The following is a 25,297-nucleotide window of genomic DNA, read 5'->3' on the forward strand; positions in this document are numbered from 1 at the left end:
ACTTATGAGTACCACTAAATGTTGACTGTGGTGGACGTGGGATACCATCCTGACCAGAGCTCCAGAAACCAACCAGCATTCCTACACTTGAATATGAACCTGCCCTAGGTGTGCTGTGTATCTCTTGGTGCTAATTTAAAATAAACCTTGATTTATTTATGAATATGCATCAAAGGGGCATATTATAAACGGAAATATTAAAGTTTCATTAAATGCAAATAACACATACATTTCAGTTGCTGCACAAACAACTGGGCCCCGGAGAATTTGCCCTCTTCCCTGCTTTATAATCCTGGTTTGATAAATAGACTTATAGCACATCATGTACTGTAGTGCATCTTCCCATGTTTGCAAACTAAATCAGTTGTTTCAGCCTGGTTTTAATGTACTGTACAAACTGAGAGAGAGAGAGAGAGAGATAGAGAGATAGAGAGATAGAGAGAGAGAGAGAGAGAGAGAGATCACGTGAATGCGCAAGCCAGGAAGTGGTCTATGCGCGCACTCATTTCAGGTTTGGCCGGACAGTAGAGTGTTTTGTTAAAAGTAGGACTCAGCCCGCATAGGCCGAATGACAGCAACAAACTGAACAGTTTTTTTTTTTTTACTGTTATCTTTCTTTTGAATTTCGGAAATAAGTAGCGTTAAGTTTCCAGAAATGGGTCCCGGATAAAGGAAAGAATATTCCAGAAACACCGTGGACTACGGGGTTTCGAGTGCGGGAAGGAGCACAGCGGCCCACGGCCGTGAAGGAGCTTAGCAGCCGGTAGTAGCAGAAGGAGTCGCCGGCCATTGTGTGTCAGGAACGGAATTCCCATCATATTGAAGCCCCGTAAGTCTCCCGTTTTTGTGTCAGTATCCATTGGGCCTTTTAATCTCAGACGGGCGGCTGGTGTCAGGAGATGTCATGTTGTGGTGTTTGCGTAAAATAGGTAACCATATCAACCCGTTCTTGTTAGCTAGCGTTAGCCTATGTGTGGCTAATGACATTAGATGTTCGAAGACTGTAGGAGCGTTGGATTGTTTGACTTGTCTTGCGCTCTGCTGGAATACACGGGTAGGAGTTAAGGTGTAGTGGTCCTTCTGATTAACTGTAGCCTTATAATGCTATTTGACAGTATGAAGTATTGTTATGGCTGGATAATTTCAGTCGGTGTAGCCAGTACGGTTGAATTAGCTACAGTATATAATATTAAGTTAACCCCCAAACCAATGTACACGAATTGTGTTGTTCCACGCTGCCCAATGTGTACCGGGTACATTAAAGTAACGTGCTAATGTTACTGAGTAAAGGTTATTTGCTTATTCCAGTAAATTGGGTTGACAAAACACAATCTTTGGAAAATAACGTCATCTTGGCAGTATAAACTGGAAGAGCGTATAGTTCATAATGACAGGCACATGACAGCCTCCAACACGTGTGTCTTAAAATAAACGAACCTCCTGCAGTCGGCTGGCTAACTTGCCCGTTACCAAGCTAACAACTCCGGGCACGGAAAGCTGCATTGTTAAGCTTGCGAACTAGCTTAATGAACACTATCCGAGTTTTTTTGTAGATGTGCTGTGTTAAACGCCGAATAAAATGGCTGATTTAGCTGTTGTCCTTTGTTTGTCATTTGACTGTCCAAGCTAGCAACTCGTTGTTGCTATGCTAAGGAAACGAGGCAAGGCTCAACGTCGGTTTCGTTCGGCTAACATTATGTACAGCCATATGCTTTATCCTGTAAGACAATATCCAAGTATTGTTTGGCCTTGTTATTTATAACCTAAAATAAAAATAAATAGTTTAAAAGCAGTGAACTACACTCCTTCCCTGTGTGTGTGTGCGTGTGTGTGTGTGTGTGCTTGCGCGCGCGCCTGTGTTTGTATGATGCAAACATTGCAAACACTATTATGTTTACCTGGGTTGTTTCACATTACACTGTTAGACACTGAACACAGCGCGCATACTGATGCCAAGCAATCATGTAGATTATCATCAGTTTCTCGTCACGATTATTAAGTGTCTCTCTGCCTTCTGCCTTAGGTCCCCATCCCTTACTAGCCTTCCTGATTCTGTTCTGGGAGAGTTCAGACCAGTATCATCGCCAAGATAGCCGGGCCAGGCAGGAAGAGGCACACCTCAGATCCAGACCCCAGCAGCGGTAGTGATTCCGGCGACGGGCGGCCTGTTAGTGCCAAGTGCCTGAAGATGGCCAGCAGCGGTGGTAGCGAGACAGTGGGCCGTCGCGGTGGGGCTCAGCAGAGAGGAGGCAGCGGGAGGGACAGCAGCTCAGACCTGTCCTCCAATACCAGTAAGAAGAAGCAGAAGGACAGGGCCAATCAGGAGAGCAGAGAGGCCAAGAGGGCAGCAGCAGCAGCTGCTTCGGCAGATGGGGTCATTGCAGAAGTCAAGAAAGGTAAGGACAATAAAACAGTTGTTATTGATTCATTTGCAGATCATGTGTCAGGTTAAAATATTATTAAAAAAATGAAATTGGAATAACACATTATAACCACACTGCATTATACATATTGTAGTATCTTCCAAACTAAATGTACATTATGCAAATATAGAAGTTCATTTCAGTTAAATTGCAGTGTATAGACTTATTTGACAATTGTAGCACACCTGTAACTGAGAAGCTGAGTGTATTTTGTTTTTCACTTAGAGGTATCTGAAATGTCCAGGAGCTACCATCATTATGTTACAGGTGTCCAGTGAAGGTTTCTTGTAAACAAAGTTATGTTTACATTCAGTGATTCTCACAATATTGTACAGTGCATATCCTTGAGGTCTCACAAACATAGTGAAAGCATGTCCTTCTACATAAAAAAATGTAGAAGCTGTTTTTTTAACCTTTTACAATTGTGCATTATTTACATCAGTGCATATTAATATCTTCGTATGTTATTGTTACCAACGTTCAGTTAGCAGATTAGTGTAAAAATAACACCAGGAGGATTTATTGTGTGTGCCTTTGTGTCTTTGTACATGTGCTTGATACAAAGTGGTCAAAATCTCCACACACAAACCTGCAGGTGAGGCGATTCACATCCTGTCACCAGTGTCATGATGCTGACACTGGCAGCAGGATGCTGATTACTGATTGACAAAGCAAACATAGATTTAAACAAAGCACAGTTTACAAAATCACCTATATAAGTGTTTATGAGGAAAAGAAATGGGTAGAACATGTTTATTAGACCACAAGAACACACAGCGTGTTTTTGTGAGACTGAATATAAACAACTTTTGTTTGTTTACAAGAAATCTCCATAGAAGTCCTTTATAAACAACACACTTTGGTTGTTTAACAACAACTGCTAGTATTTGTTAGCTGCTTGCAGAATAACGAGATTCACTGATGTAATATATCATGCCATATTTGCATAGTACGCAATGCATTGTCGCATTAGGTTTGTGTATACATCATCTAGGTACACTGTTTATTTCTTTATTTTTTAATTGTCATGCATAGGTGGAATATGTTCTCTCTCCTGTTGTAATCAAAGCAAAAACATGTCGGTCATGAATATGAAAACTGACATATTGACATATCTGGTGGCTGCTGTAGATAATAATAATAATAATGATAATAATAATATAAATATACAATAATAATCTTAATAACTTTATTGGTGCAGCACTTTTCAAAACATAGTTACAAAGTCCGTTACAGAATGAGATTTAAAAAAGTAAATAAACAACAGACACATGGATAGAAAACATAGAACATAGGACCTGATAAAACATAATGTGTAATAAAAACAAGCAAAAATAGATGAGCAACAGGTTTACTGCCTTCTGGGAAAAGTAAGTTTTGAGGAGAGATTCAAAAGAGGCTGCTGAGTTTGCTAACCTAAGTTCCTCGGCTAGGGAATCCCATAGCAGCGGAACTCAAACAGAAAACACAGTTTCATTTGACAGTTTAGATGTCAGCTCTGTCAGATGTTAGATGTTGTCTAACCTTCCAGCTTACAGTGTCTGTATATTGAGATGAAGTTGAATTATTAGTTGATTTATCGATTAGCAGATTGACGAAAAATAATTTGGCAGCTACTCTGATAATGGTTTGATCATTGAAGTGTTTTTTAAAGGATAAATGTCAAACATTACCTTGCTCCAGCTTCTCAAATGTTAGGATTTTCTAGTTTTACTTTGTCTAGTGTGAATAAAGTGTAGATTGCAAAAACCTTGCTCCAGGTATAAATACTAGGCTTATAATTTGGCATCATTATCAAAGAAACATATCTAGATAGAGATTGCTGTTATGGATGTGTTACAGTTTTGTTGTCATTCATCCATTCTGTTGTCATACATTTATGATATTAATTATTCTGCATGAGGCATTGAAACATTTAACACCTTTCACTTCAGTTATTAAGGAGTTGGTCTGATCTACAAATAGCAAAGATCAACATTGTGATCAGTAGTAAAAACACATGCAGCCTTGTGTTATTTAGTCCCACTGTTCCTTTGCTACGTGGAAGCTTTTTTGTATGAGCTGGCTGCTTTGTACATACTGTACTTTTCATTTGTTGTGGGATGTGTCTCATTAAAGGTTTTTTTTTTTTTTTTCTTCTTTTGAGTTTTACATGCTCATGTGCGGCTGTGAGTATAGCTTTCCTCTCTGATGTTTCATGTCTTTTATTGAAGCGCTTGTGGCTGAATGTGCATTTTATTGTAGGAGGAGGAGGAGGGTTGCCATTCAGAGGTGGACATCTTTTTCTTGTTTTAAAAACACTCCCACACACATTTGACAGTAAGAACATGTCAACATTTCTTGGTTCCAACATCTTCTTCTAGTGGTAGAGCTCAGTAAACTGTGCTCTGAGTTTTTAGGGATGACCTTTTAAGTATTTGAGGGTATTAAAGTGCTCTGCAAAATCCTTGAGAGAGACATGCTTTCCCTTTGCTTTAGGTGTCCATACCATTTACTATTTGCTTGTGTTCCCTAGAAGGAAAAAACCAGCTCACTTATACATGTTGGTGAAAAACATATCTTACTCAGCCTTTATTTTTTCCTGCACATAAATCATTAAAATATTGAGATAACATTGCTAATGACTAAATTACTCAAACCTATAATTGAGTTGCTTCATGTGATGGATAGGCGTGACACTGGTTCATCCCTGGAGGCAGATGTGCTCATGTAAGGAACATCACATTTCCTATAAGCCCTTGGCCTGAAAGCCTGTTGTTTCATGACAACACCATCTCATATCCATCCAAAGTCAGTAAAGATGCAAGTAAACAATGCAAAGCAGTTTTTCTTTCTTTTTGCATGTGTTGCCACTGAACTGGTTTCCAAAATGTTGAGTATCTGCCAATACTGAGTGTTGTTAAATAGGCTGTAATGTATTAAAACCGTAGAGATTTAAACATTGTATTAAAGTGACCCACTGGGTAAAAGCAGCCCTCATTTGTGGCTGACCCACCACTCTGTTATAAAATGAGGAATTTGCCACCTGTGTGTGGAAAATAAGTTGTGTAGCTTGTGTAACATTTTGAGCATGTGTGAGTACATGTAACTAACCTATATTTCTTGAACTGGTGTTTTCCAACTTGTCAACTTAAATTTATAGTAATATATTTAGATCAGAGCTCAAAGTAAAGCTTTAATGATACAGATAAGCGACAAGTTAAAGGAAAAACTTGCTTCCACACAGGTACACTGCATAGTACAATTAAGCTTTTAACATCCAATCATGCTCTATGGCATATACAAAGATGCTGAAGGCCCAGTTTATTTTGTATGAAGATGGCAGGAAAATATCTAAGTGACTCTGAAAGAGGGTTCATTGTTGGGATATGGATGACAGTAGCTACAGTCACAAAGACGGCTCAACTGGCTGGTGTTTCAATAACAGTGACGTGACATTTGAATTTTAGATCTACCGGAAAGATGTCAGTAAATGGGGTTGGAAATTGTGGTCGACAGCGTCTATTTGAGGACCTTGACCCTCGTGCATTGGTGTGATATGTAAGGAAAAACGGGACGTGATCAGACTCAGAAAGAGGCATCCATCGACAGTCACAGAGAGGGATATTATAGTAGGGCTGCAGTACGTAAACCCCTCACTACAAAGATGAATGCACATTTGAGAGTTCAGTGGTGCAAAAACCAGAGACATTGGTCTACAGAGATGTGGGGAAAAAAGTGATATGGTCAGATGAGTCATCCTTCACCACACTGTCGACAAGTGGGCGAGGGCATGTGTGGCGCACACGAGAGGACAGTACAAGCCTGAATGCTTGACCTCTACAGTGAAGGGATCCAGTGGCTGTTATGTTGTGGGGGGCATTTTGCTGGCATGGTTTGGGTCCCCTTAGTCACAAAGTTGTTCTGATCAACTCTATCCTCTGATCAAACATTTCTATCCTGATGGTAGTCGTCTCTTCCAAGATCAAGGTTCAATGGATCAATAGTTTGAGTATGAAAATGATGTGAATCATATTCCATGGCCTTCACAGTCAGTCATTGACGTGTTGGACAGCTTTCTCCACCACCAGCATCAAAACACCAAATGAGGGAATATGTTTTGGAAGAATGCTGTTCATCCTCCAGTAGAGTCCAGAGACATGGAGAATCAATGCCGAGGGTCATTGAAGTTGATACGGCACTTCATAATTAACCAGGAGCACCTCCAGTGTGGATACTCGACACTGGATCCAAGCATTCTTGTGTGGATACAACATCCTGCTGGATTTGGTCTTTGTTGTCTATGCTGTCTTGCTGAATATCACCAGAGGGCTTTTTAAACAATAACCTACAGTAGATAACTTTTTAGGCAATGAACACCTATACATGAGAAAACTGGGCTGTCTTTTGATTGACCAGTTCTATGTAATGTTAGTGGATACTCCTTAATTTACTGGAACTTTACTTTGTTTGGGTGTGTCTATCTTTGTCAAGCTGGTTCTGTTTTGAATGTTGGTGTGGTTTCCCACTACACAGTCCATTTGTGTAACAATATTTGTATTGCTGGCTGTCTCCTGAAGTGCAGTAATTCTGGCTGAGAATCCTAATCTGGGAAGCTTTGTTTGTCAAGGTCATGAGAATGCCCCAACTCTCTCTGTCTCGACAACACCTTCTCTAGTACCTGTCAAACCCCGTTGGTACACATAACTGTGGTTCATTTACTTTGCTATCAGAAGCACTCTTGTCCATGATCAGCTATTGTCAGATAGATAGATAGATATTTTATATATCCCCTAGGGGAAATTCATGGATGTTCTTAAAGGTATTAGAAAGGTTTAAGGGATGAGAGTCAAATTGTTGTCATTGTCAATACAGTGAATATCTTATTAGATTTCGTTCAACCACATACTCTGTGTTGCATCTGACAGGTCTTAGTACATTTCAAGTGTAGAGACAAGGCCAGATAAAGACTCAAGCCAATATGATAGTTTTCAGGCCCACTAATAGTGTTAAAATGCTATGTAATTATTGCACTTATTCTAATGAGGCAATAATTTTATTTGGCAATATAGCAGGCATTTGCCTAAACACATCCTCCAGCCACAATAGTTCCAGACTGACAGTCCTCTTTCCACAGATATCATACAAAACTACTATTTAAAATTGTATGAAAGCATAGGAAGCATAGGAAACCTATGATTAAAGTAAATCTGAGACACTGGGTATATTCTCAATGCAGAGCTATTCAATTATTGGATATGTCTGTAATTTAACTTAAACATAAATGGTTAAATAAGGTGTTCTTTGTCTGTTAATAATTATAGTAATAAAAATGAAACAATACTACTAATACTATTTAATTGAGATTTAATTGTATTGATTATGCTTTCATTATGGATTTTTACCTTGAGGTGCAGATAGAAATGGCGAGTCCAATATGTATGTATGTCTTTCTTGTGACATCAATGGACTATAATTATGTGAATCAACTGTATATTTTATTGTTTTCATATCTTGAATGTTGTACCCAGTCAGGAGAGTACACTGTGGCATGACTCCACTGGGAATACCACTGCTACCAGCTGGAAGGGATTGGGTGTTGCTTGTGACCTTTTTAGAGCGATTAAGTTAGAGAGAGAGGGTGAGAGAGTTAAGGAGTGACAGTGGGAAAGTTAAGGGCTGTCCAGTCGTCGTCGTTGAAGACTGACTGGAAACACAAGTGTGTGTGTGTGTGTAGGATCCATACGCCAGCAGGGCGTCTGTTGCTCCTTCTGCTTCTTTTTTGGGATGATTTTTTAGTTCGAATTGTCGCCACAACTTTGAGGTCACTATGAACAATGGTACGTTTGTTTTGTTCTTTCTGTCAGAGTTTCTGCTCTTGATCGTACCCTTAAAGTGTGTGTATGGTTTGGTGGTATGTCTTCTGAAATAAGTCAATCATTTGCTTTCATGCATTTGTTTACTTGGAATACAGTTTGTGTGGCACACTAATTTTAGATGTCCCGTCTGTGATTGCTGAGTTGACTGTACTGTCTGCTTCACTCTGTGTCTGAGTGCTCTGTGCTGACCCAGTTGAGCACATGAGTGCAATGGTATGGCCTATGTGAGCAGGTGCATTTCAGTGTGTGAGCATGTGTGTTCTCTCAGGGTAGCAGAGGTACAGTATGTTCACCATTGGTCTTACTGAAAAACTGTTCTTTGTCTGTTGTACTCTGCATTGTTTTTACTCTCTGATTGAATATTTACCAGATGGGATTCACTTTAAAATGTTTCTGCAGTGTCCATGTAGCTCGGGCAGTGGCCTGTGACTAATATGTATTCTAATGAAAAATGAATGTACTCTAATAATCATGGTGCAAAGTGCATTTTTTCCCCAAGTTCCTGCTCTGGTTGTACATCAATGTGACTGTTGGTTCCTTTGGGTTTTTCAGATGTATTTGTGGACTGGAAGCAGAATGTCAATGAAGTGACTGTCAGGCTGCGCTGTGGGGAGGGGGTGCAGAGGATAGAGGACATAAGCACAACCTTCACGGATACACACTGCCATGTGTGCTTCCCAGGTAAGTCATAGAAATGTAAGCATGGAACAAAACACAGAAAATAAAACTGTGAAGCATAAATAGAAAGAAGTCTGTTCAATGTTGTTAACATTAAATCAGAAAAGAAGAACAGGCACAGTTGTGCATTCGGGTTTAGGCCTTGTTGAACTTTAAACCTATCTTAAGAGATTGCATTATCCACATATGTTTTAACTGAAACATATCTTTGTCTGACTTGTATAGCTTGTCTTTTACCGTATATGTCAAGTGTATGAGTCCAGTCTTGCTCCAATAACATCTGTATGCATGTTTTCATCTTTCAGATGGACGGCAGTGGAGCTGCCAGCTGCAGGAGGAAATTGAGGCTTCGTGTAGCAGAGTCCAGTACAAGGAGAAGGGAGGCTTCCTGCACATCATCATGCACAAGAAGATACCCTTTCACATCTGGCCATCACTTAAGGTGAGTCACATAAGATGAGTCTTTCTCCATACATGAGTATATTTACGTCTTGTTTTTATCTCTTGTATTTTTCATAATATTATTTATTATTTATATTATTTCATGAAAATGTTTAATATTAGTTGAGACACAATGAAAAGTAGCATTCACACGGTGAACAGAATCTTCAGCCTTTGGTTAAATGATAAAAATGGCTTTGCTTCTGTCTGTGCTGTTACAGTCAAACAAGAAGGAGAAGGAGAAAGTGGCAGCGCCCACAGAGGCCAAAAATGACAAGGAACCAGAGATGAAGCCTGTTGCTTTGGAGTCTTCAGAGAAACCCAAGCAACTTCATCCCCAGCCTCCCTCGTCACCTGCACACAGCGAGTCAAGACGCGGAGGCGGCAAAGCTGAGCGGGGTGTCAAGCGCTGTATGAAAAACAAACCCGCATGCGACAAAGCCACCATGGACTCTGTAGGGGCGAAAGGTGGAGCTGGAGAAGGCTCAGCCACCACCAGCAAGCCTGTTCCCATCACAAAAGCCGAGCAGCAGCCTCAGGAACCCAGTGCCAAGCGCACCATTGTACGGCCGCCCAAGACCACTAAGGAGGCTACATCAGCTGCTGACAGGGACACACACTCTGTCAAGTCTAATAGTAAAGCTCCACACACACACCTGCCCGCTGGTCGGAGCCCGCAGACACAACGCAGGGATGGAAACAACAGAGCAGACAGACTAAGCAGCGGTCAGGAACTGAAACCTGGAGTTGCTGTCGCTGCTGCCAGCCATACCAACAAAACTCAGGTGAGACAAGTTGTCACCTTGTGGTTGGTTATAGCTCCAACTACGTTTCTTTCATGTAACATGTTAAAATGTATTTACTTAAATTATTTTGCTTATTTCTTGTTTTTTCATTTACATGAACACTTAATATTAGTTTCTGATTATTAGCCATGGTAGTAGAATTTGCAGTTACACAGTTCATTATATCGTTCTATAAAACAAAAGGAAAAAAACAACTATGGTTTATTAAAGATCAGTCTGTGAAACATTTCCAGAACTGCTGGAGTGCAGAGTGTATTGTTTAACTCCAAAATCTAAAGGTATTCAGTTTATTATCACAGAAGTCTAAGAAAACTAGTGAATATTCACATTTGAGAGTTTGGAGTCAGTCATTTCAGCCTTTTTGAGTAAAACAATGACTTAAATTATTCATTGTATATTAAAATGCTAATCACGTCAGCTCTAAAACTGTCAGATGTGATTTGTGTTTAATTTTATTCTGTTATAAAATATATATATGTAACTTACATCATGCTTGTCCATAACCAGTTTAAAATTGTAACTGTAATTATGACTGTCACAAATTAATATTATAGCTGCTATCAATAAATATAATTCCACTTTTGAATGCCATATGATTTAAGATTATACCGTAATGTTATAATATCTTAATAAGTGTGGGCTCAACTTGCTCTCAGACTGACTGGTTTGAACCGTGGGAGAACTTCAACAATAAGCGACTGCATTGTTTTATCTGTTCATGTAGAAACAATAGGAATTGTTGTGATTATGTTTGGTATAACCTTGTTTTAAACTACACCTTCTACAACTACAGGACTGGATTTAAATTTATAGAAATAAATCATAATTGGATAATTCCAAATAATTAATTCAAATCATTCAGCACTATGATTTCATAAGGTGGCAGCCAATAACACCATCTGGCCTGTGTGGGCCCTCCCTTTTCAAGTTTCCCTCGAGCTTAGAGACTTGTGATTTAATTAAACGTTATTGTGAACTGTCAACTAACGACAGTCTTGCAGTTTGTTCACACAACAGCTTGTCTGAGTTTAGAGGAGTGAACCAGACAAGAGACTGCTTTGTCTGCTGTGTGTAGTGTAATGAGCTGTCATCACAACATCTAGCATCAAGATGCTATGATACTGTGCACGGCCTTGGAATCAAGTTGTTCACTTTCTTCTTGATAACTGCAGTGAAGAGAGGGAGAAGAGGAGTCATGGAAACCTTAGAATCCACTGCTCTTAGATGTTGAGTTAATCTCAAGGCTTTAGGTGGTGAGAATTATTCTCTGAAGGATTTACATAACATTTCTTTTCTTTCTTTTGGGTCAGGTGGCAGAGAAACAAACCCAGTCTTCAGACAGGTCTGGAGCAACAGCACCCGGCAATGAAAGCCAACCAGCAGCTCCCATCAGCACCAGTGACTGCCTCAAACCTGTCGACTTCAACAGTGAAGTGGACTCCGCTTATCCTGCAAGACCAGGAGACAGAACAGACTCAGAGCCAGAGAAAAAGCCTGTTGAGCAGGAATCGGAGCAGGATACTCTGATCTGCCAACAGCAAGGATCAAAAGAGACGGTACCAGCACCAACTGTTGGCATGGCTGCCAAACAAGGCCCGTCACCCGGTGTAGCCCAGAGGCAGGGCATCTGTGACGGAGAGGAGAAGCGGGACCAGTCCAAGGAGGAGCCCTCTCTGGAAATTAAACAACAGGAAGGTGTGTTGAAGGCTTTGAAAATACAGAAAGCCTCTGGTGTTGGTTTATCATACAAGCGTTTGTGTTAAAATTGTCATTGTGGGATTTAAAACCAACTGCTGGCGAGGTGTGCTTGTGCGTGTGTGCGAATGCCTTCACATACCTTTCAATAGATGGTAGAAAAACAATGGCTACATCCCAATGAACACAATTAAACACCTTCCAAACCTTTGACCCTGATTTTAATCCAAGAAGCTTCATCTTTACTATAGATCACAATCCATACAAATTTTACATCTGTGTTTTCCATTTTCTATAGGGTTTATTTTCTGAAAATATCAATGTATATACAGTGTGTGCTGATAGGTGAAGCAATAACAAAGTGTATAGTGTCCATATAGTTTGTGAACACTAACTTATTCATCAATGAAATATGAGTTTGCTGATATATAACTATACCTAACTCCCCACAGCCCCAGAGCCGATGGTGAACCTACAGTTTGTGAAGAATGATTCGTATGAAAAGGGCACAGACCTCATGGTGGTTAATGTTTACATGAAGGGGATCTGCAGGGACACAGCCAGGGTCATCTTCAGGGAACAGGACTTCACCCTCATCTTCCAGACAAGGTAGTCAATGTACATATGTTACAAATAAAGAGCAGTTATCCCAGTTATCCCAGTGAATGATGGAGATGTTTCTGTGTCGTCTTTCTACAGTGATGCTAACTTTCTGCGGCTTCATTCAGACTGTGGACCAAACACAGTCTTCAAGTGGCAAGTCAAACTCAGGTAACTGTTGCAGTCACTGTAAGCCATTCATCAGTTTTTCAAAAATGATTTTCAAATTTAAAAACTCAGTATTTAAGCAGCAGAGATTGCATGTTTTCCTGTGCAGTTGTTTGTATGAACTGTACAAGTTTGCTGAATTGATTTTTTTTCTAAGAAACCGAGCCAGTATCACTGGCAAATTGGAGCAGTTATTTGTCCAAATCTAGGTCAGGTCAAACACATGAAATAGATAAGGGAGTACCTGACATGTACTGATAGTAAACTGTGATCCCAGGTCAAATCAGACTTTTATCTATGTACTATTGTTTTTATTTTGTTTTGTTTTTTTTACTGCTTACTTTTATTACTTACTTGATTTATTGCTTACTTGACCCAAATGTGATAAAGATTATTTTGAGACATTTATCCTGTTTAATGCTAATGAAATACTCATGGAAGCCATTGATTTAAAGGATCGGTGTGTAGGATTAAGGGGGATATATTGGCAGAAATTGAGTATAATATTCATCATTATGTTTTCATTAGTGTATAATCACCTAAAACTACGAGTCATTGCGTTTTCATTAGCTTAGAATGAGCCCTTCATATCTACACAGGGAGCGGGTCCTCTTCCATGGTGCCTGCCATGTTGGAACGCCACGTTTCTACAGTAGCCCAGAACAGACAAACCAAGCACTGTGTTTAGAGGGGGCTGTTTGAATTTTAATATTAGTATATAATAGTAGTATATGTATTAGGATGCAATCTGCTACCTCAGCACCAAATGCCACTATATCCTTCACACCGGTCCTTTAATTCTATTCACCACAAAGTCTAATCTGATCCATCCCATCATGAATTAATCAAGTTTATTGACGTCCTTTGAGTCACAATTTAAATGTTTTAAATCTCCTTAAAACAGTTACTGTTTTAAAATAATCAATATGAAACCTCATATTTTAATGGGTGAAACACTGAGAGCTGATAGGTGGTGAGAGTTGGCGTCACCTCACTGCCCTTTGTCTTTTTATCTGACCTGTCTTCTTTTCTCCCTCCTGTGCTTCAGGAACCTGATCCAGCCTGAGCAGTGCAGCTACTCCTTCACCCCATCCCGCCTGGACATCACCCTGAAGAAGAGACACAGCCAGCGCTGGGGGGGTCTGGAGGCCCCTGCCACACAAGGTCTGCAGCCAGGCTCCTACTGGTCAACACTGTGCAGATAGAGTTTCTAATGTGTGATATGTGGTGAAATGATAACACTCTTCTGATAGTCTTAGTCGATCCCGAACATATGTAAACATTGTAATCTGAAAATCAACATACACCATTTACACCTCCTAGGTAAACACCATTAAAACCATATTTTTAAACTTAAACAATGAACTTAAAGCTGCAGGAAGAACACTCTAACATGTGAAGAGCTAGTTTGATATAAATGTAGCCAGCAGATCCGTCTGCCTGTGTGTATGTTTACTATGTGTGTGTGCTTTTCAGGTGGCTCTCAATGACAGGAATTTGAACTCTGTAACTTAGTCAGTAAGTAGATCTCGGTACCAGTCTGATCTGCCAGACTCATGTGGGCTGCAGACTGTGTGGCCCCTGAGAGCCAGGAAGCAGTTCAGCGTGGGAATAGAGAAAATGTCTGCTTATTTTACAGGTCCACAATGACAGTATTCACTTGATACACACAGATGTTCTAAACGTGTATAAAATGCGTTCAAGCAGCCTTATAATTCAGAATGAAGATTCCAGAAATAAACAAATACTGAGTGAATATTTATTGTGTTTAAAGGGAGCTTGGCATTCAAGGAAATGTCTGTTTTCCCCATAATTAGTACAAAATGACTATGATGACAATGATTTCTATACAAGAAACTTCCAAGGGAATTATTTGTAAGTAACAAATCCTTAAAATAAAGCATTACCAAGACTTGAGGTTTGATCTATCAGCACTTGTGTATTGATTAATTGACTAAAGAATAATTAGTTCAAATATGTCTGATCTAATGATTCTTAATTTATTTCAAAGTCATATGTTATATGTGATATGTGACAGGTTATTATAATAACAACAATAATAATAATAAAGTTAAATTTATGTAGCACTTAGCAAAGTCAGATTACAAAGTCCCTCAAGCATAAAATAACAAGCAAACACATGCAGACAAATTACTCAAGATTATAAGTAAAAACAAAAAAATAGAAACGCAAATAAGAAATGTAAAAATATCTGAAATATTTAAAAGACATTATTTAAAAGCTTTGTGAAAGAAATCTGTTTTTAGAAGCGATATAAAAGAACATACTGATTTTGCAAGTCTAAGCTGATTATTACTGTTCATGTCCTGTGGGTTTGACCTTCATCTTCTAACCACAAGCTCCATTCTCCTTTGTTTAAGGTGCAGTGGGTGGCGCCAAGGTCGCTGTGCCCTCCAGCCCTGCCTGCATGGATAAGAGCCAACCAGGCAGCAGCCAGCACAGCCTCCCAGCCAAGGAGGAGCCACCAAGGGTCGGGGAGGAGAAACCCAAGGCCCCTAAGGCTTCATCCAGAGTGGAGGATGGTGGTCTGGATACTGTAGCTCCTCGCACCGTCTCTGAGCATGTTGCTATTACCAAGCCAGAGACCACAGTTACCGCAGTGAGTGACAAAATACATAATCATAGAAACTCTAGAGTAATAATGAGACAAGACTAAGGAACACATTTTTGATTTGTTTACTGGCTTATTTGGTCTTACTAGTTTGTTGTTGGGTATTATTAATTGGTGTGCATACATATATTTCCTGTCCTAGCCTAAGCCTACCTGCATGGTGCAGCCCATGACCCATGCACCTCCTGCCAGCAATGAGCGCCACGAGGAGGAGGAGGAGAAGAAGGTGTGCCTGCCTGGTTTTACAGGATTGGTTAACCTTGGCAACACCTGCTTCATGAACAGTGTTATCCAATCCCTGTCCAACACCAGAGAACTCAGGGATTATTTCCATGGTAAATTATGTATTACACTACTTTGCTTAGCCCTTAATAAATAAAAAAAACTCGTACCGGTATATTTTATTGGCATTCTGATAAAATAAATTTGCTCCTGTTGACCAAACACATCATTTATTTTATCTTCCATCCTGCTGTGAACGACACAACCTTCTTGTATTGATACGAAATATAACAGTGTATTTTTATTTGTGCTTTGATACACAGATAGATACTAGATATTGTTGTGATAATTGTCGCCACATTACTTGTGGTCGTGTTGCCTTCCTCTGCTTGTAGCTGAGGGACTACTGATATGGATGCAATAATGGTGCTAAGGGGCCCCCAGGGGCAAATTTAATGTGGACTCAGTAAGTTTTTATCAGCATAAGCCAGATACAGTTTCTGCTATTTAAACATTTAAAACATTGAAGCAAAATCTAGGTCACCTAGTTTTTGGACTAAACCAAAGGTGATTTTATAGAAAATTGTTACTGTATAGATGAAACATGAGATGATGAAACTAGATATGAAATAAACTACAAAGGGTTATGGTTTGTATTGATTCTTTTACATTCATTATAAGAATAACCCAAAGCAAACACAGGAGGAGCCATTTCTATAAGACATGCTGTGGCCTGAACATCTCACATGTTTAAAACAAATTAAAAGTTTTGCCTTTTTTGTCACTCCATTCTATATATATCCACAGGAAGTCACGTTAAATTTAAATATGATGGTGAGTCACTGTTTTTCCCTCAGTGTCTAAGAACCTAGTGACTCATGCCTGTATTTTCTGTGCCCCTGCAGATCGAGCATTCGAGGCAGAAATCAACTGCAATAATCCACTGGGAACAGGAGGCAGGTTGGCCATCGGCTTTGCAGTGCTGCTCAGGGCCCTTTGGAAAGGAACTCACCACGCCTTCCAACCCTCAAAACTCAAGGTACACAAGCAGCACCCTGACGTTTTCTGGATATGACAAAAGTGCAAAAATATTTCTCTGTGTCTGTACCAGCTAAGACGTGTTTTACTTTGAAAGAGTTACATTTGTCTTTGACTGCAGCTTTGAATGTAGCAAGTGCAGCATGATCAGTGTTTTCATTCCTTTGTGTTGTTTGTAACCTTGCAGGCAATTGTGGCCAGTAAAGCCAGTCAGTTTACAGGTTACGCCCAGCATGACGCTCAGGAGTTCATGGCTTTCTTGCTGGACGGGCTACACGAGGACTTGAACCGCATCCAGAATAAACCATACACAGAGACGGTTGACTCTGACGGACGCCTGGATGAGGTAAGTGTTTTTGTCACCTGTGGTTTTTTTTTGTACTGAAATGACAACCTGCATTTCTTCCTACAGTCTCATCAAGGCCTGATGATATGTTTCGTCTGTTGTTGCAGGTGGTTGCAGAGGAAGCATGGCAGAGGCACAAGATGAGAAATGACTCCTTTATAGTGGACCTCTTCCAAGGCCAGTTCAAATCCAAGCTCGTTTGCCCAACATGCTCCAAGGTAAAACACAATAAGTTTCCACAAAATGCTGTTCACAGTAAATGTTTTTGCCTTGGTATAGTGATGAGTAACCTGCTTCCTTTCACCTTTACTTCTGTCTTTCTCTTCAGGTGTCTATCACCTTTGACCCTTTCCTCTACCTGCCAGTCCCACTGCCCCAGAAACAAAAGGTGCTCTCAGTTTTCTACTTTGCTAAGGAACCTCATAAAAAACCCATCAAGGTAAGATCAAATAACGAGTTTCTAATTCTTGCAGTCATACTACTAACAATTCAAAGATGTTGTTTTGTTTAGAGGAAACGTAAAAATGTCTTACATGTGATCCAGGCTTTAACGTACCTTTTTGTGTGTCTCTAGTTTTTGGTCAGTGTGAGCAAAGAGAACTCCAGCACTGCTGAAGTCCTTGAATCCATCTCCAGGAGTGTGAGGGTCAAACCAGAGAATCTGAGACTTGCAGAGGTGAGATATCTAAAATAATCAGGTTTTCCCACCCTGATACAAATTTCTAAGATCCAACTGATAATTGGACTTCCCTCCTCTCAGGTGGGGAAGAACCGCTTCCAACGCATGTTCCTGCCGTCCCATTCCCTGGACACGGTGTCCTCCTCTGACATGTTGTTCTGCTTTGAGGTGCTCTCCAAAGACCTGGCCAAAGAGAGGGTGATAGTGCTCAGAGTGCAGCAGGTAATAAAAGCCAATTCCTGATTATACGTTTTCTAGAGCATGTTAAAATAGATCAGTGTGTGCAGATATTGATCGGTCTTTCTTTGCCCTCTGTTTGCCCTCCAGAAACTCCAGGTCCCAAACATCCCCATCTCAAAGTGTGCCGCCTGCTTGAAGCCTCCAGTGTCTGAGGAAGACAAGCTGAAGCGGTGCACCCGCTGCTATCGTGTGGGCTACTGCAATCAGTGAGTCAGCCTGGCACAGTGTTTTCCAATGTACACCAAGGCATACGTCATTTTGTTCTTATATTAAGTCCATGAACTATTCTATGAAGATGTTAACTCTTTTTCATCTCCTCTCAGAGTATGTCAAAGGACCCACTGGCCCAATCATAAGAGTCTGTGTCGACCCAACATGGAGAACGTGGGTCTGCCCTTCCTGGTCAGCGTGCCGGAGTCTCGACTCTCCTACACCCGCCTCACTCAGCTACTAGAGGGTTTCTCCAGGTACACGCTCTCACTTACAGTCCTTTAGTGTTCATCGTCATATCAAATGTTAAATGACAGACACGTAATTGTTACAACAGCTGATGCACCTTGTTACATGAATGTGATGGCAGTTTCACATGTTGGTCTCATGTCTGAATAATTGCTTGAGGCATGTAAAATGATAACACAGGTGTTACTAGGTTGGACCTACTGTATTTGCACAGAGACGCAGAAGCACAAACTTGATTGTTTGTCCTTTCAGCTGTTTTGAAAGATTAAGAAAAGTATAAACCCAGTTTCACTCAAACTACCCTGTTTTTACCACATGGGCAGAACAGGTTACAAAGAGCTGCTTGTTAATTTCCATCTGAGACCCAGATAGTGGAGGGAAAATCATGTGAATATTTAGAGAAAATACATTGCATTTTCACATCTAGTGTTTCTACTAGAATATATTCAAAGGGCTTAAACAAGTTTGCATTACTTTATTTTAGTTTAAGGTCATTATGAGGAATCACTTAGTTCTTCTTTCTCTCTGTGCAGGTTTTCTGTCAACGTGTTCCAGCCTCCTTTCCAGTCAGGCAGGACGTCGCCTGAAACATCTCAGTGTCGGGCAGACCTCCCCCCAATGCCAGCCGGCTCACCTGAGGGTGTTGGGTCTGGGGATGAGGCCATGGGTGGTAGCAGTGCTGTAGGAGCAGGTGATCTGGAGCTGGAGAGCCAGTCTCTGTTGCCTGAATCCCAGGCAGAGTATGCTCAGGCCTCAGCCATCCACTCTGCGGAGTCAGAGTCCCTGTCCTCCTCCCAGACCTCCCTCTCCACCATGCGGACTACAGACTCAGGATTCACTGAGCCAACGTCCTGCTGCTCTCTGGACCCTCATGCTGAAAAAGAGACGTCCTGTGAGAAGGCAGTGCGGCCAGAAGGTGATAACACAACATGCGGATGCTTCAGTGTTTTTGTTCTTTTTTTTTTACCTCTTGCATCACCTTATTTCTCATTGACATGTTTTGCAGCTGCAGTAACCGGGTACCAGCATCCAAGCGAATCCGCATCAGGTCATGCCAGTCAGTTCTACATCTCTCTGCTGGACTCTAACAACAAGGAGCAGAGGCTGGATGAGAAAGGTATGACCACACCTCTCTTCAGTACTGATATTTAATATATCCTAGTCATTTTATTTTCACATGTTGATATTAAAGCCTTTTGTTGAGACTGTTAAAGACTGTCCAAAAAGTGATATTAGGCTATAAGCTTTTTTTGTTGTGTCCACTGTTGAAATGAAAAAGTCCAACACACAAGCATTATTTTTCTACCTCCCCACCAACACCTTTGTAGAGGACTTGCTTGCGGACCTCCCTGAAGACGTGACCCTGGAGATGGTTTGGAAAAACAACGAGCGCCTGAAGGAGTACGTCCTGGTGAGCTCCAAGGAGCTGGAGTATGAGGAGGACCCCGGCTCGTTGAGTGAGACAGCCAGAGCGGGACACTTCACCCTGGAGCAGTGCCTCAACCTCTTCACCAAGCCAGAGGTGCTGGCACCAGAGGAAGCATGGTAGGAATCTTTATTTTGTGAATAAATCATTTAAAAATAAGACCAGTAGCATTTGTACTGGGCCATTAAATGTTAAATACCAACAGTCCAAAGCCTAAATATACTTACAATGACATAAAATGAGGCAGAGAGGCAGCAGCTTCTTACACTGGAGAAGCTACACAGAAGAATTTTTATCAGTTTTGATAAAGTGACTGAAACACTTAAAAGAATAGAAATCAAACCGCAGTGAGTCAGTACAGTGAGTCAGGTGGGCACTGTGAAACTCTCTCAACAAACAAAACACAACACTGCAGCAAATAAAACTTTTCCTATAAGGTTATGGCCTTTTAAAGACAGCTAAGGAATACATTACTCTCAGTATTGAGAGTGAGAGTAAACATAACATCATTTTATCCTAGATTGTAAAAGATTAATATACCCATATTGATTCAGCAGTTTTTAGACTATATAATAAATCATACATTTTTGACTTCTAGGTTTTTAAGAGTATTGCAGAATAAACAGCACTATGAGTCTAAGAAACTAAGGTGCAGAATAATTAATTGAAACCAGATTTGTCACAGATTCAGATTCAGGAGTAGGTCTGCCCCAGAGCCTGCCCAGGCATCCAAACATGGGCAAACTGACCTAGTGTTTAAGCTCTATTCAGCGATGAGCTTCACCCTGTGATAGCTGCAAGTCAGTGTACCTTGGTTATTATTTGATTATTTTCAACCCCAAACAGACATGACTTCTTTCAGTATTTTATTACCTAAGTGTGGTGTTCTTGGTCTTTCTTTTTCACTGGGGAACAGAACAATGTATGACAATGGCCTATATCAACAATACTCTGTTTTTTAAGGTACTGTCCAAAGTGCCAGCAGCACCGTGAGGCCTCCAAGCAACTGCTGCTGTGGCGTCTGCCCAATGTTCTGATCATCCAGCTCAAACGCTTCTCCTTCAGGAGCTTCATCTGGAGGGATAAGATCAACGACATGGTTGACTTCCCCGTCAGGTAAACGCACTAAAAAGTCACTTTACATATCAACTCGTCCACGTTTTTCTACACCAAACCACTTGTTTCATAGAATGATTTTGGTGATTAAAGGCTCGTGCAGTACTTTGATCACTGCGTTCACTTGTTGTTCTTGTCTTGTAGGAATCTGGATCTGAGCAAGTTCTGTATTGGCCAGAAGGATGAGATGCAGCAGCCTCCTATCTATGACTTGTATGCCGTCATCAACCACTATGGTGGAATGATAGGAGGCCACTACACGGCCTACGCTCGCCTGCCAAGTGACAAGAACAGCCAGCGCAGTGATGTTGGTGAGTGTGCAGTTGATGGTTTTCACAAGCGTTCCAGCCTCCCTTTTCTGCTGCCCTGTTGCTAACCTCTCTTCCTTCTCCTCTACCCATCCTCCCTTTCCTGCAGGCTGGCGTCTGTTTGATGACAGCACCGTGACAATGGTGGAAGAGAGTCAGGTGGTGACGCGCTACGCCTATGTCCTGTTCTACCGGCGACGAAACTCCCCCGTGGAGAGGCCACCGCGCTTCCTCAGGCCAATGGGAGCCGAGTCACCTACTGCAGCAGGAGCTACTGCCAGCCAGGTGAGGGCGCCACAACCACAAGAGACAGAGTCCGAGTCTGTAAAAGGGCTTTTCACATTGAAGTAAAGCAGCTGAGGTTTAGGTTTTATCCAAAGTTGTAATATCACTTGGCTAACTCACATCTTACACCAACTTTTTTTTACCTTTTAAAGAGAGCAGCTGATTCAGTTTAATCTTCAAGATCAGACACACTCACACACTCACACTCACACTCACACACACACACACACACACACACACACACACACACACACACACACACACTCACACTCACATCTTGTTCTTCACACAACATTTCTGGTTTCTCAGAACCTGAATTTAACAGGTTAATGAAAGCAGTAGTGTATAATGGCACAGTGTAGTCTATGATTAAATAAAAGGTGTAAAAGGGGTTTTGGGAAAATATCTCATGACAGTTAATTCAATGAGTGTGACCACTGAAAATTCACTTAAAACAGGAGAATCTGCAGATTCATCCTCGAACAACGATGGTATCACATGTTTATTCTACAGTATCTACACTCAGGTTGTGTCTGCTACTTTGAGAAATGATTACAGCTTCTTCACCAGGTATTGTGAGCTGCAAAAAACATGAAGAGTATATTTGAATACAACTTGAATACAAATCCTCCTTTCCTTGAACTGGAGCAAATTGATAAGTTTGTCCCCCACTGTTTAGGAATTAGCCGTGTTTGGCAGGCGCTAGAAAAGCCAGTGTGATAAGTGCCTCTGAGAAAAAAGTGCCTCTTTTCAATTAGTCTTGATAAGAGCTCCCGCTCTGTGATGCTTAATAACTCCATCCCAGTGGCTTCATGATGGATAGATCTGTCACAGAGATGGTCTGTTATTCTCAGCTCAACAAAGCTCAGCTGTCTGGCAGCATTAGCATCTCGTGACATTTAGTTTTTCAGCAGCTTCAGTGGTGTGCACTACTACAAATGCAGAGCATGATTTCTCTCACTCTTGATGATGCATTGTGTTTTTACACTTAGCTTTAATCACAGAGGTTGTGGAAGCAACCTTGTGATGCTGATGATGGAATGAGACTGTATGTGATCCTAAAACGGAGATGAATGGTTCATTTTTATGACTTTAGAAACGGATTTACTTCTGTATCTGTGTTGTAATGATTGTCTTTAAGTCAGCACTCGACACTGAATCATATACCTTAACTTTTTGGACTTGGAGAAAGGGTTTGAAGAGCACAGTTAAGATTTTCTTGTATTTTTTGATTTACTTAACTGTGTTTTTACTAAATAATGTGAATTTCCTCCACACGTGTCCATGTGACTTCTGAAAGCGTCTCAGATTGTCTGATGTTGTCCTTAGACTATCAACAGAGAACGTCAGGTTCCTTTAATCAACACATTTGATTGACTGTGAGATAGATCAGCTGAATGTCTTTGATTATAATCATAGCATGTGTTAGACCACGCCTTTTCCCAGAAGCTGACACCGGTTTCCGCCAATCGCAGGCCTCTCTAATATGGCGGGAACTGGAGGAGGAAGAGGAGGGGCTTGACGAAGGCCCCCGCGGACTGTTCCGCTCTGCGCTGTGGAGGCGACAAACGCAGAGGAACAGGGATGAGGAAGACGAAGACAGAACTGAAGGGCCGGTGCGACGGCACCGCGGGCAGAGGATGTCGGACTATCCCGACGACGACTGCGTGCGATACTTTGTTCTGGGTACGCTGACGGCGGTTTTGGCCCTGCTCGTCAATTTGGTCTACCCTCTTCTTTACAAAGCCAACTGGACCTGAGCACCGGCTGGGTGGGGACTTGTTTTGGCTCGGGGCTTTCAGCAGCATGAATGTGAGGTTGTTCAAAAAAGGAGAGGTTAGATATAAACTGGAGAGTAGGAAGTTTAATACTTTCACATCACATCAGTCTTCAGCTAGTAAAATGGTTTTCCATTCTCTCCAACACTGCAACACTTGACATGTATTTATAACTGGACATGGCTCAACCCTTTAAATACCTTTGGCACTATTTCACACAATGAAACACGCTAAGGAAACATGTAGACGAAGTGACGGCAAACAATGCCCCGTCATCATAAGAAGACCTATAGTTAAAGCTGCAGTAGTGATTCTGTCAGCACACAGTACTGGTATGTTGAGTGTTAACTATTCACAACATTGCCTCTATGCATTGTTTTGACTCTTGCTTCCAGTGCATGTGTACTTTTTAACAAGGGTGTAGTTTTTAGAATCATATTTTTAACAATAGTTCTCACATGATCAGCCTTAATCATTACACCCACATACACATGGAAGATGTAGTCGTGTGGAAAAGCTCATCATTGTCTTTTAACAACAATTAAATTGTCACTCAAGGACCAGGAAGACTGTGAGGTGTGATTGAAAGCTCACAAAAATGCTAATATGTAGGTGTTTGAGTTAAGATTCTTTCTGTCAAAGACGCTTTATAGTTGTACAGTAATTATTAATAATGAGAAAATGATTCCAGTGCAGAAATGAAGTCGCTTAAAGGCCTTTAGTTTTAATTGCACTACAAGACGGCAACTTCCTGCAGAACGAATGCAAGAGAGATGAATGGAATATGTCTGAGAGGAGGCAGTGATTCATTTTAAATGTTCTATATCATGAAGCAAAGTGTACCTATTTTTGTGTGTGACCTATTTGCTGTTGCCTTTTCCATGTCCGTTACATGAATAACATTCATTTTTTTAGGCCTTAAAATTTGCTGTTTGTGTTTTAAATGGTCTCTGTCAACGATATGTACTGCAGTTAACTGTCTTTTTTTTTTCCTATATAACATTTGTGTTTTGGTTTTTATTGAAAACTCTGTCACAATCTGTTTTTAGTTGCTTTTTATGGAACTTTTTTAAGCCATAGGCAGGTGAGGATTGAGTTCTCAGGATGAATTGTAGTAAGAACACACTACAAAAAAATAAGACGAGAAAGTGACTGATGATGCACAAACTGGGAATTACCGTCCAGTTGTGAATGTGATGTTTTTAATTGTGTTGCTTTGTTTTGAGTGGGACGCTTCAGAGGTTTATTATGGACAGTTGTGGAGTCAATGTGCAACCAGTGCAGTTAAATAACAAAATATGAGTATATTGTTTTCTTGCAACACTGCAGTGCATCATTGTTATTTACTGCTTTTGATTTAATTTGAAAACCCCAAAATATGTTCCTTATTTATGACATAACCACCTAAAAAACCTTTTTTTTCCTCACATTTTAGACTCCAAACTGTCCATAGCTGATGTCTTTACTCTGCAGTCATTGTGGGTGGTGTGTATTTGGGTCTCAGGGAAATCTTCTGGTATCATGGCAGTGTAGAGGACCTATGTTTGCCTTAATTGTTTGGTATAGCACCATCAGACTGTGTATACTTAACTCAGATATATGCAAGACTGAAGTCCATGTAGTTTTAAAACTTTATTAGGTAAAGCTTGTGCTCAGCATACACTGCTATGGTGATGAACTTGACAGTATGAAAGCTGTTTATACCCAATATATAAGCAGCAGTGAAGAGGATTTAATTTTATGACAAGCTTTGCTGTTTTTAAATCATCTAAATGCTGCTGCTGTTTTCTTTTTTTTTTCTTTCTTTCTTTTGATGTTGACTGGATTGAAACGGGCCTGACTGAAGGATAAATGTGTGTAGTCTGCTATAAAATGTTCATTGGCAAGAATAATCATGACTTATATTTTGTGAGGAAATAATGTAAAGACTGTAATATACTTTAAATCATTGAACTGTCGATAAAAAATCATTGCAAGTACTGTATTTAAAATTCTAGCCTTCATAATTTCTCTGCAATAATGTATCTAGATACCTCCATATAAATGCTGCTTCCTTATATATATGTATATATGTATATGTATATGTATGTATATGTATG

The 25,297-nt window shown here is 40.6% G+C and overlaps 1 protein-coding gene across 5 annotated transcripts in view; it reads left to right on the forward strand.

Moving 5' to 3' along the window:
* The first annotated feature begins 504 nt into the window (after positions 1-504).
* usp19 (ubiquitin specific peptidase 19) overlaps positions 505-25,297 on the forward strand; it is a 26,346-nt gene continuing 1,553 nt past the window's right edge. The window contains exons 1-26 of one of the 5 annotated variants that reach the window (XM_023415575.2): positions 505-829; positions 2,024-2,396; positions 8,834-8,962; positions 9,265-9,401; positions 9,622-10,185; positions 11,517-11,901; positions 12,354-12,510; positions 12,601-12,672; positions 13,718-13,833; positions 15,051-15,289; positions 15,444-15,636; positions 16,429-16,562; positions 16,749-16,907; positions 17,015-17,125; positions 17,236-17,346; positions 17,482-17,583; positions 17,668-17,808; positions 17,914-18,032; positions 18,150-18,293; positions 18,819-19,201; positions 19,292-19,402; positions 19,614-19,830; positions 20,675-20,827; positions 20,972-21,138; positions 21,245-21,420; positions 22,896-25,189. In XM_023415575.2, coding sequence (XP_023271343.1) covers positions 2,189-2,396; positions 8,834-8,962; positions 9,265-9,401; positions 9,622-10,185; positions 11,517-11,901; positions 12,354-12,510; positions 12,601-12,672; positions 13,718-13,833; positions 15,051-15,289; positions 15,444-15,636; positions 16,429-16,562; positions 16,749-16,907; positions 17,015-17,125; positions 17,236-17,346; positions 17,482-17,583; positions 17,668-17,808; positions 17,914-18,032; positions 18,150-18,293; positions 18,819-19,201; positions 19,292-19,402; positions 19,614-19,830; positions 20,675-20,827; positions 20,972-21,138; positions 21,245-21,420; positions 22,896-23,180 — 4,713 coding nt within the window. In that variant the 5' untranslated portion in view covers positions 505-829; positions 2,024-2,188 and the 3' untranslated portion in view covers positions 23,181-25,189. Of the gene's footprint in view, positions 830-2,023; positions 2,397-8,115; positions 8,243-8,833; positions 8,963-9,264; positions 9,402-9,621; positions 10,186-11,516; positions 11,902-12,353; positions 12,511-12,600; positions 12,673-13,717; positions 13,834-15,050; positions 15,290-15,443; positions 15,637-16,428; positions 16,563-16,748; positions 16,908-17,014; positions 17,126-17,235; positions 17,347-17,481; positions 17,584-17,667; positions 17,809-17,913; positions 18,033-18,149; positions 18,294-18,818; positions 19,202-19,291; positions 19,403-19,613; positions 19,831-20,674; positions 20,828-20,971; positions 21,139-21,244; positions 21,421-22,895; positions 25,190-25,297 lie in introns of those variants that run through there. The other 4 variants (XM_023415576.2, XM_023415577.2, XM_023415578.2 and 1 more) reach the window with 4 other exon arrangements.

This window comes from Seriola lalandi, unplaced genomic scaffold (genome assembly GCF_002814215.2).
Source record: "Seriola lalandi dorsalis isolate HSWRI2012SDOR001 ecotype SW California unplaced genomic scaffold, Sedor1 jcf7180002054554, whole genome shotgun sequence".
Taxonomy (NCBI): Eukaryota; Metazoa; Chordata; class Actinopteri; order Carangiformes; family Carangidae; genus Seriola; species Seriola lalandi.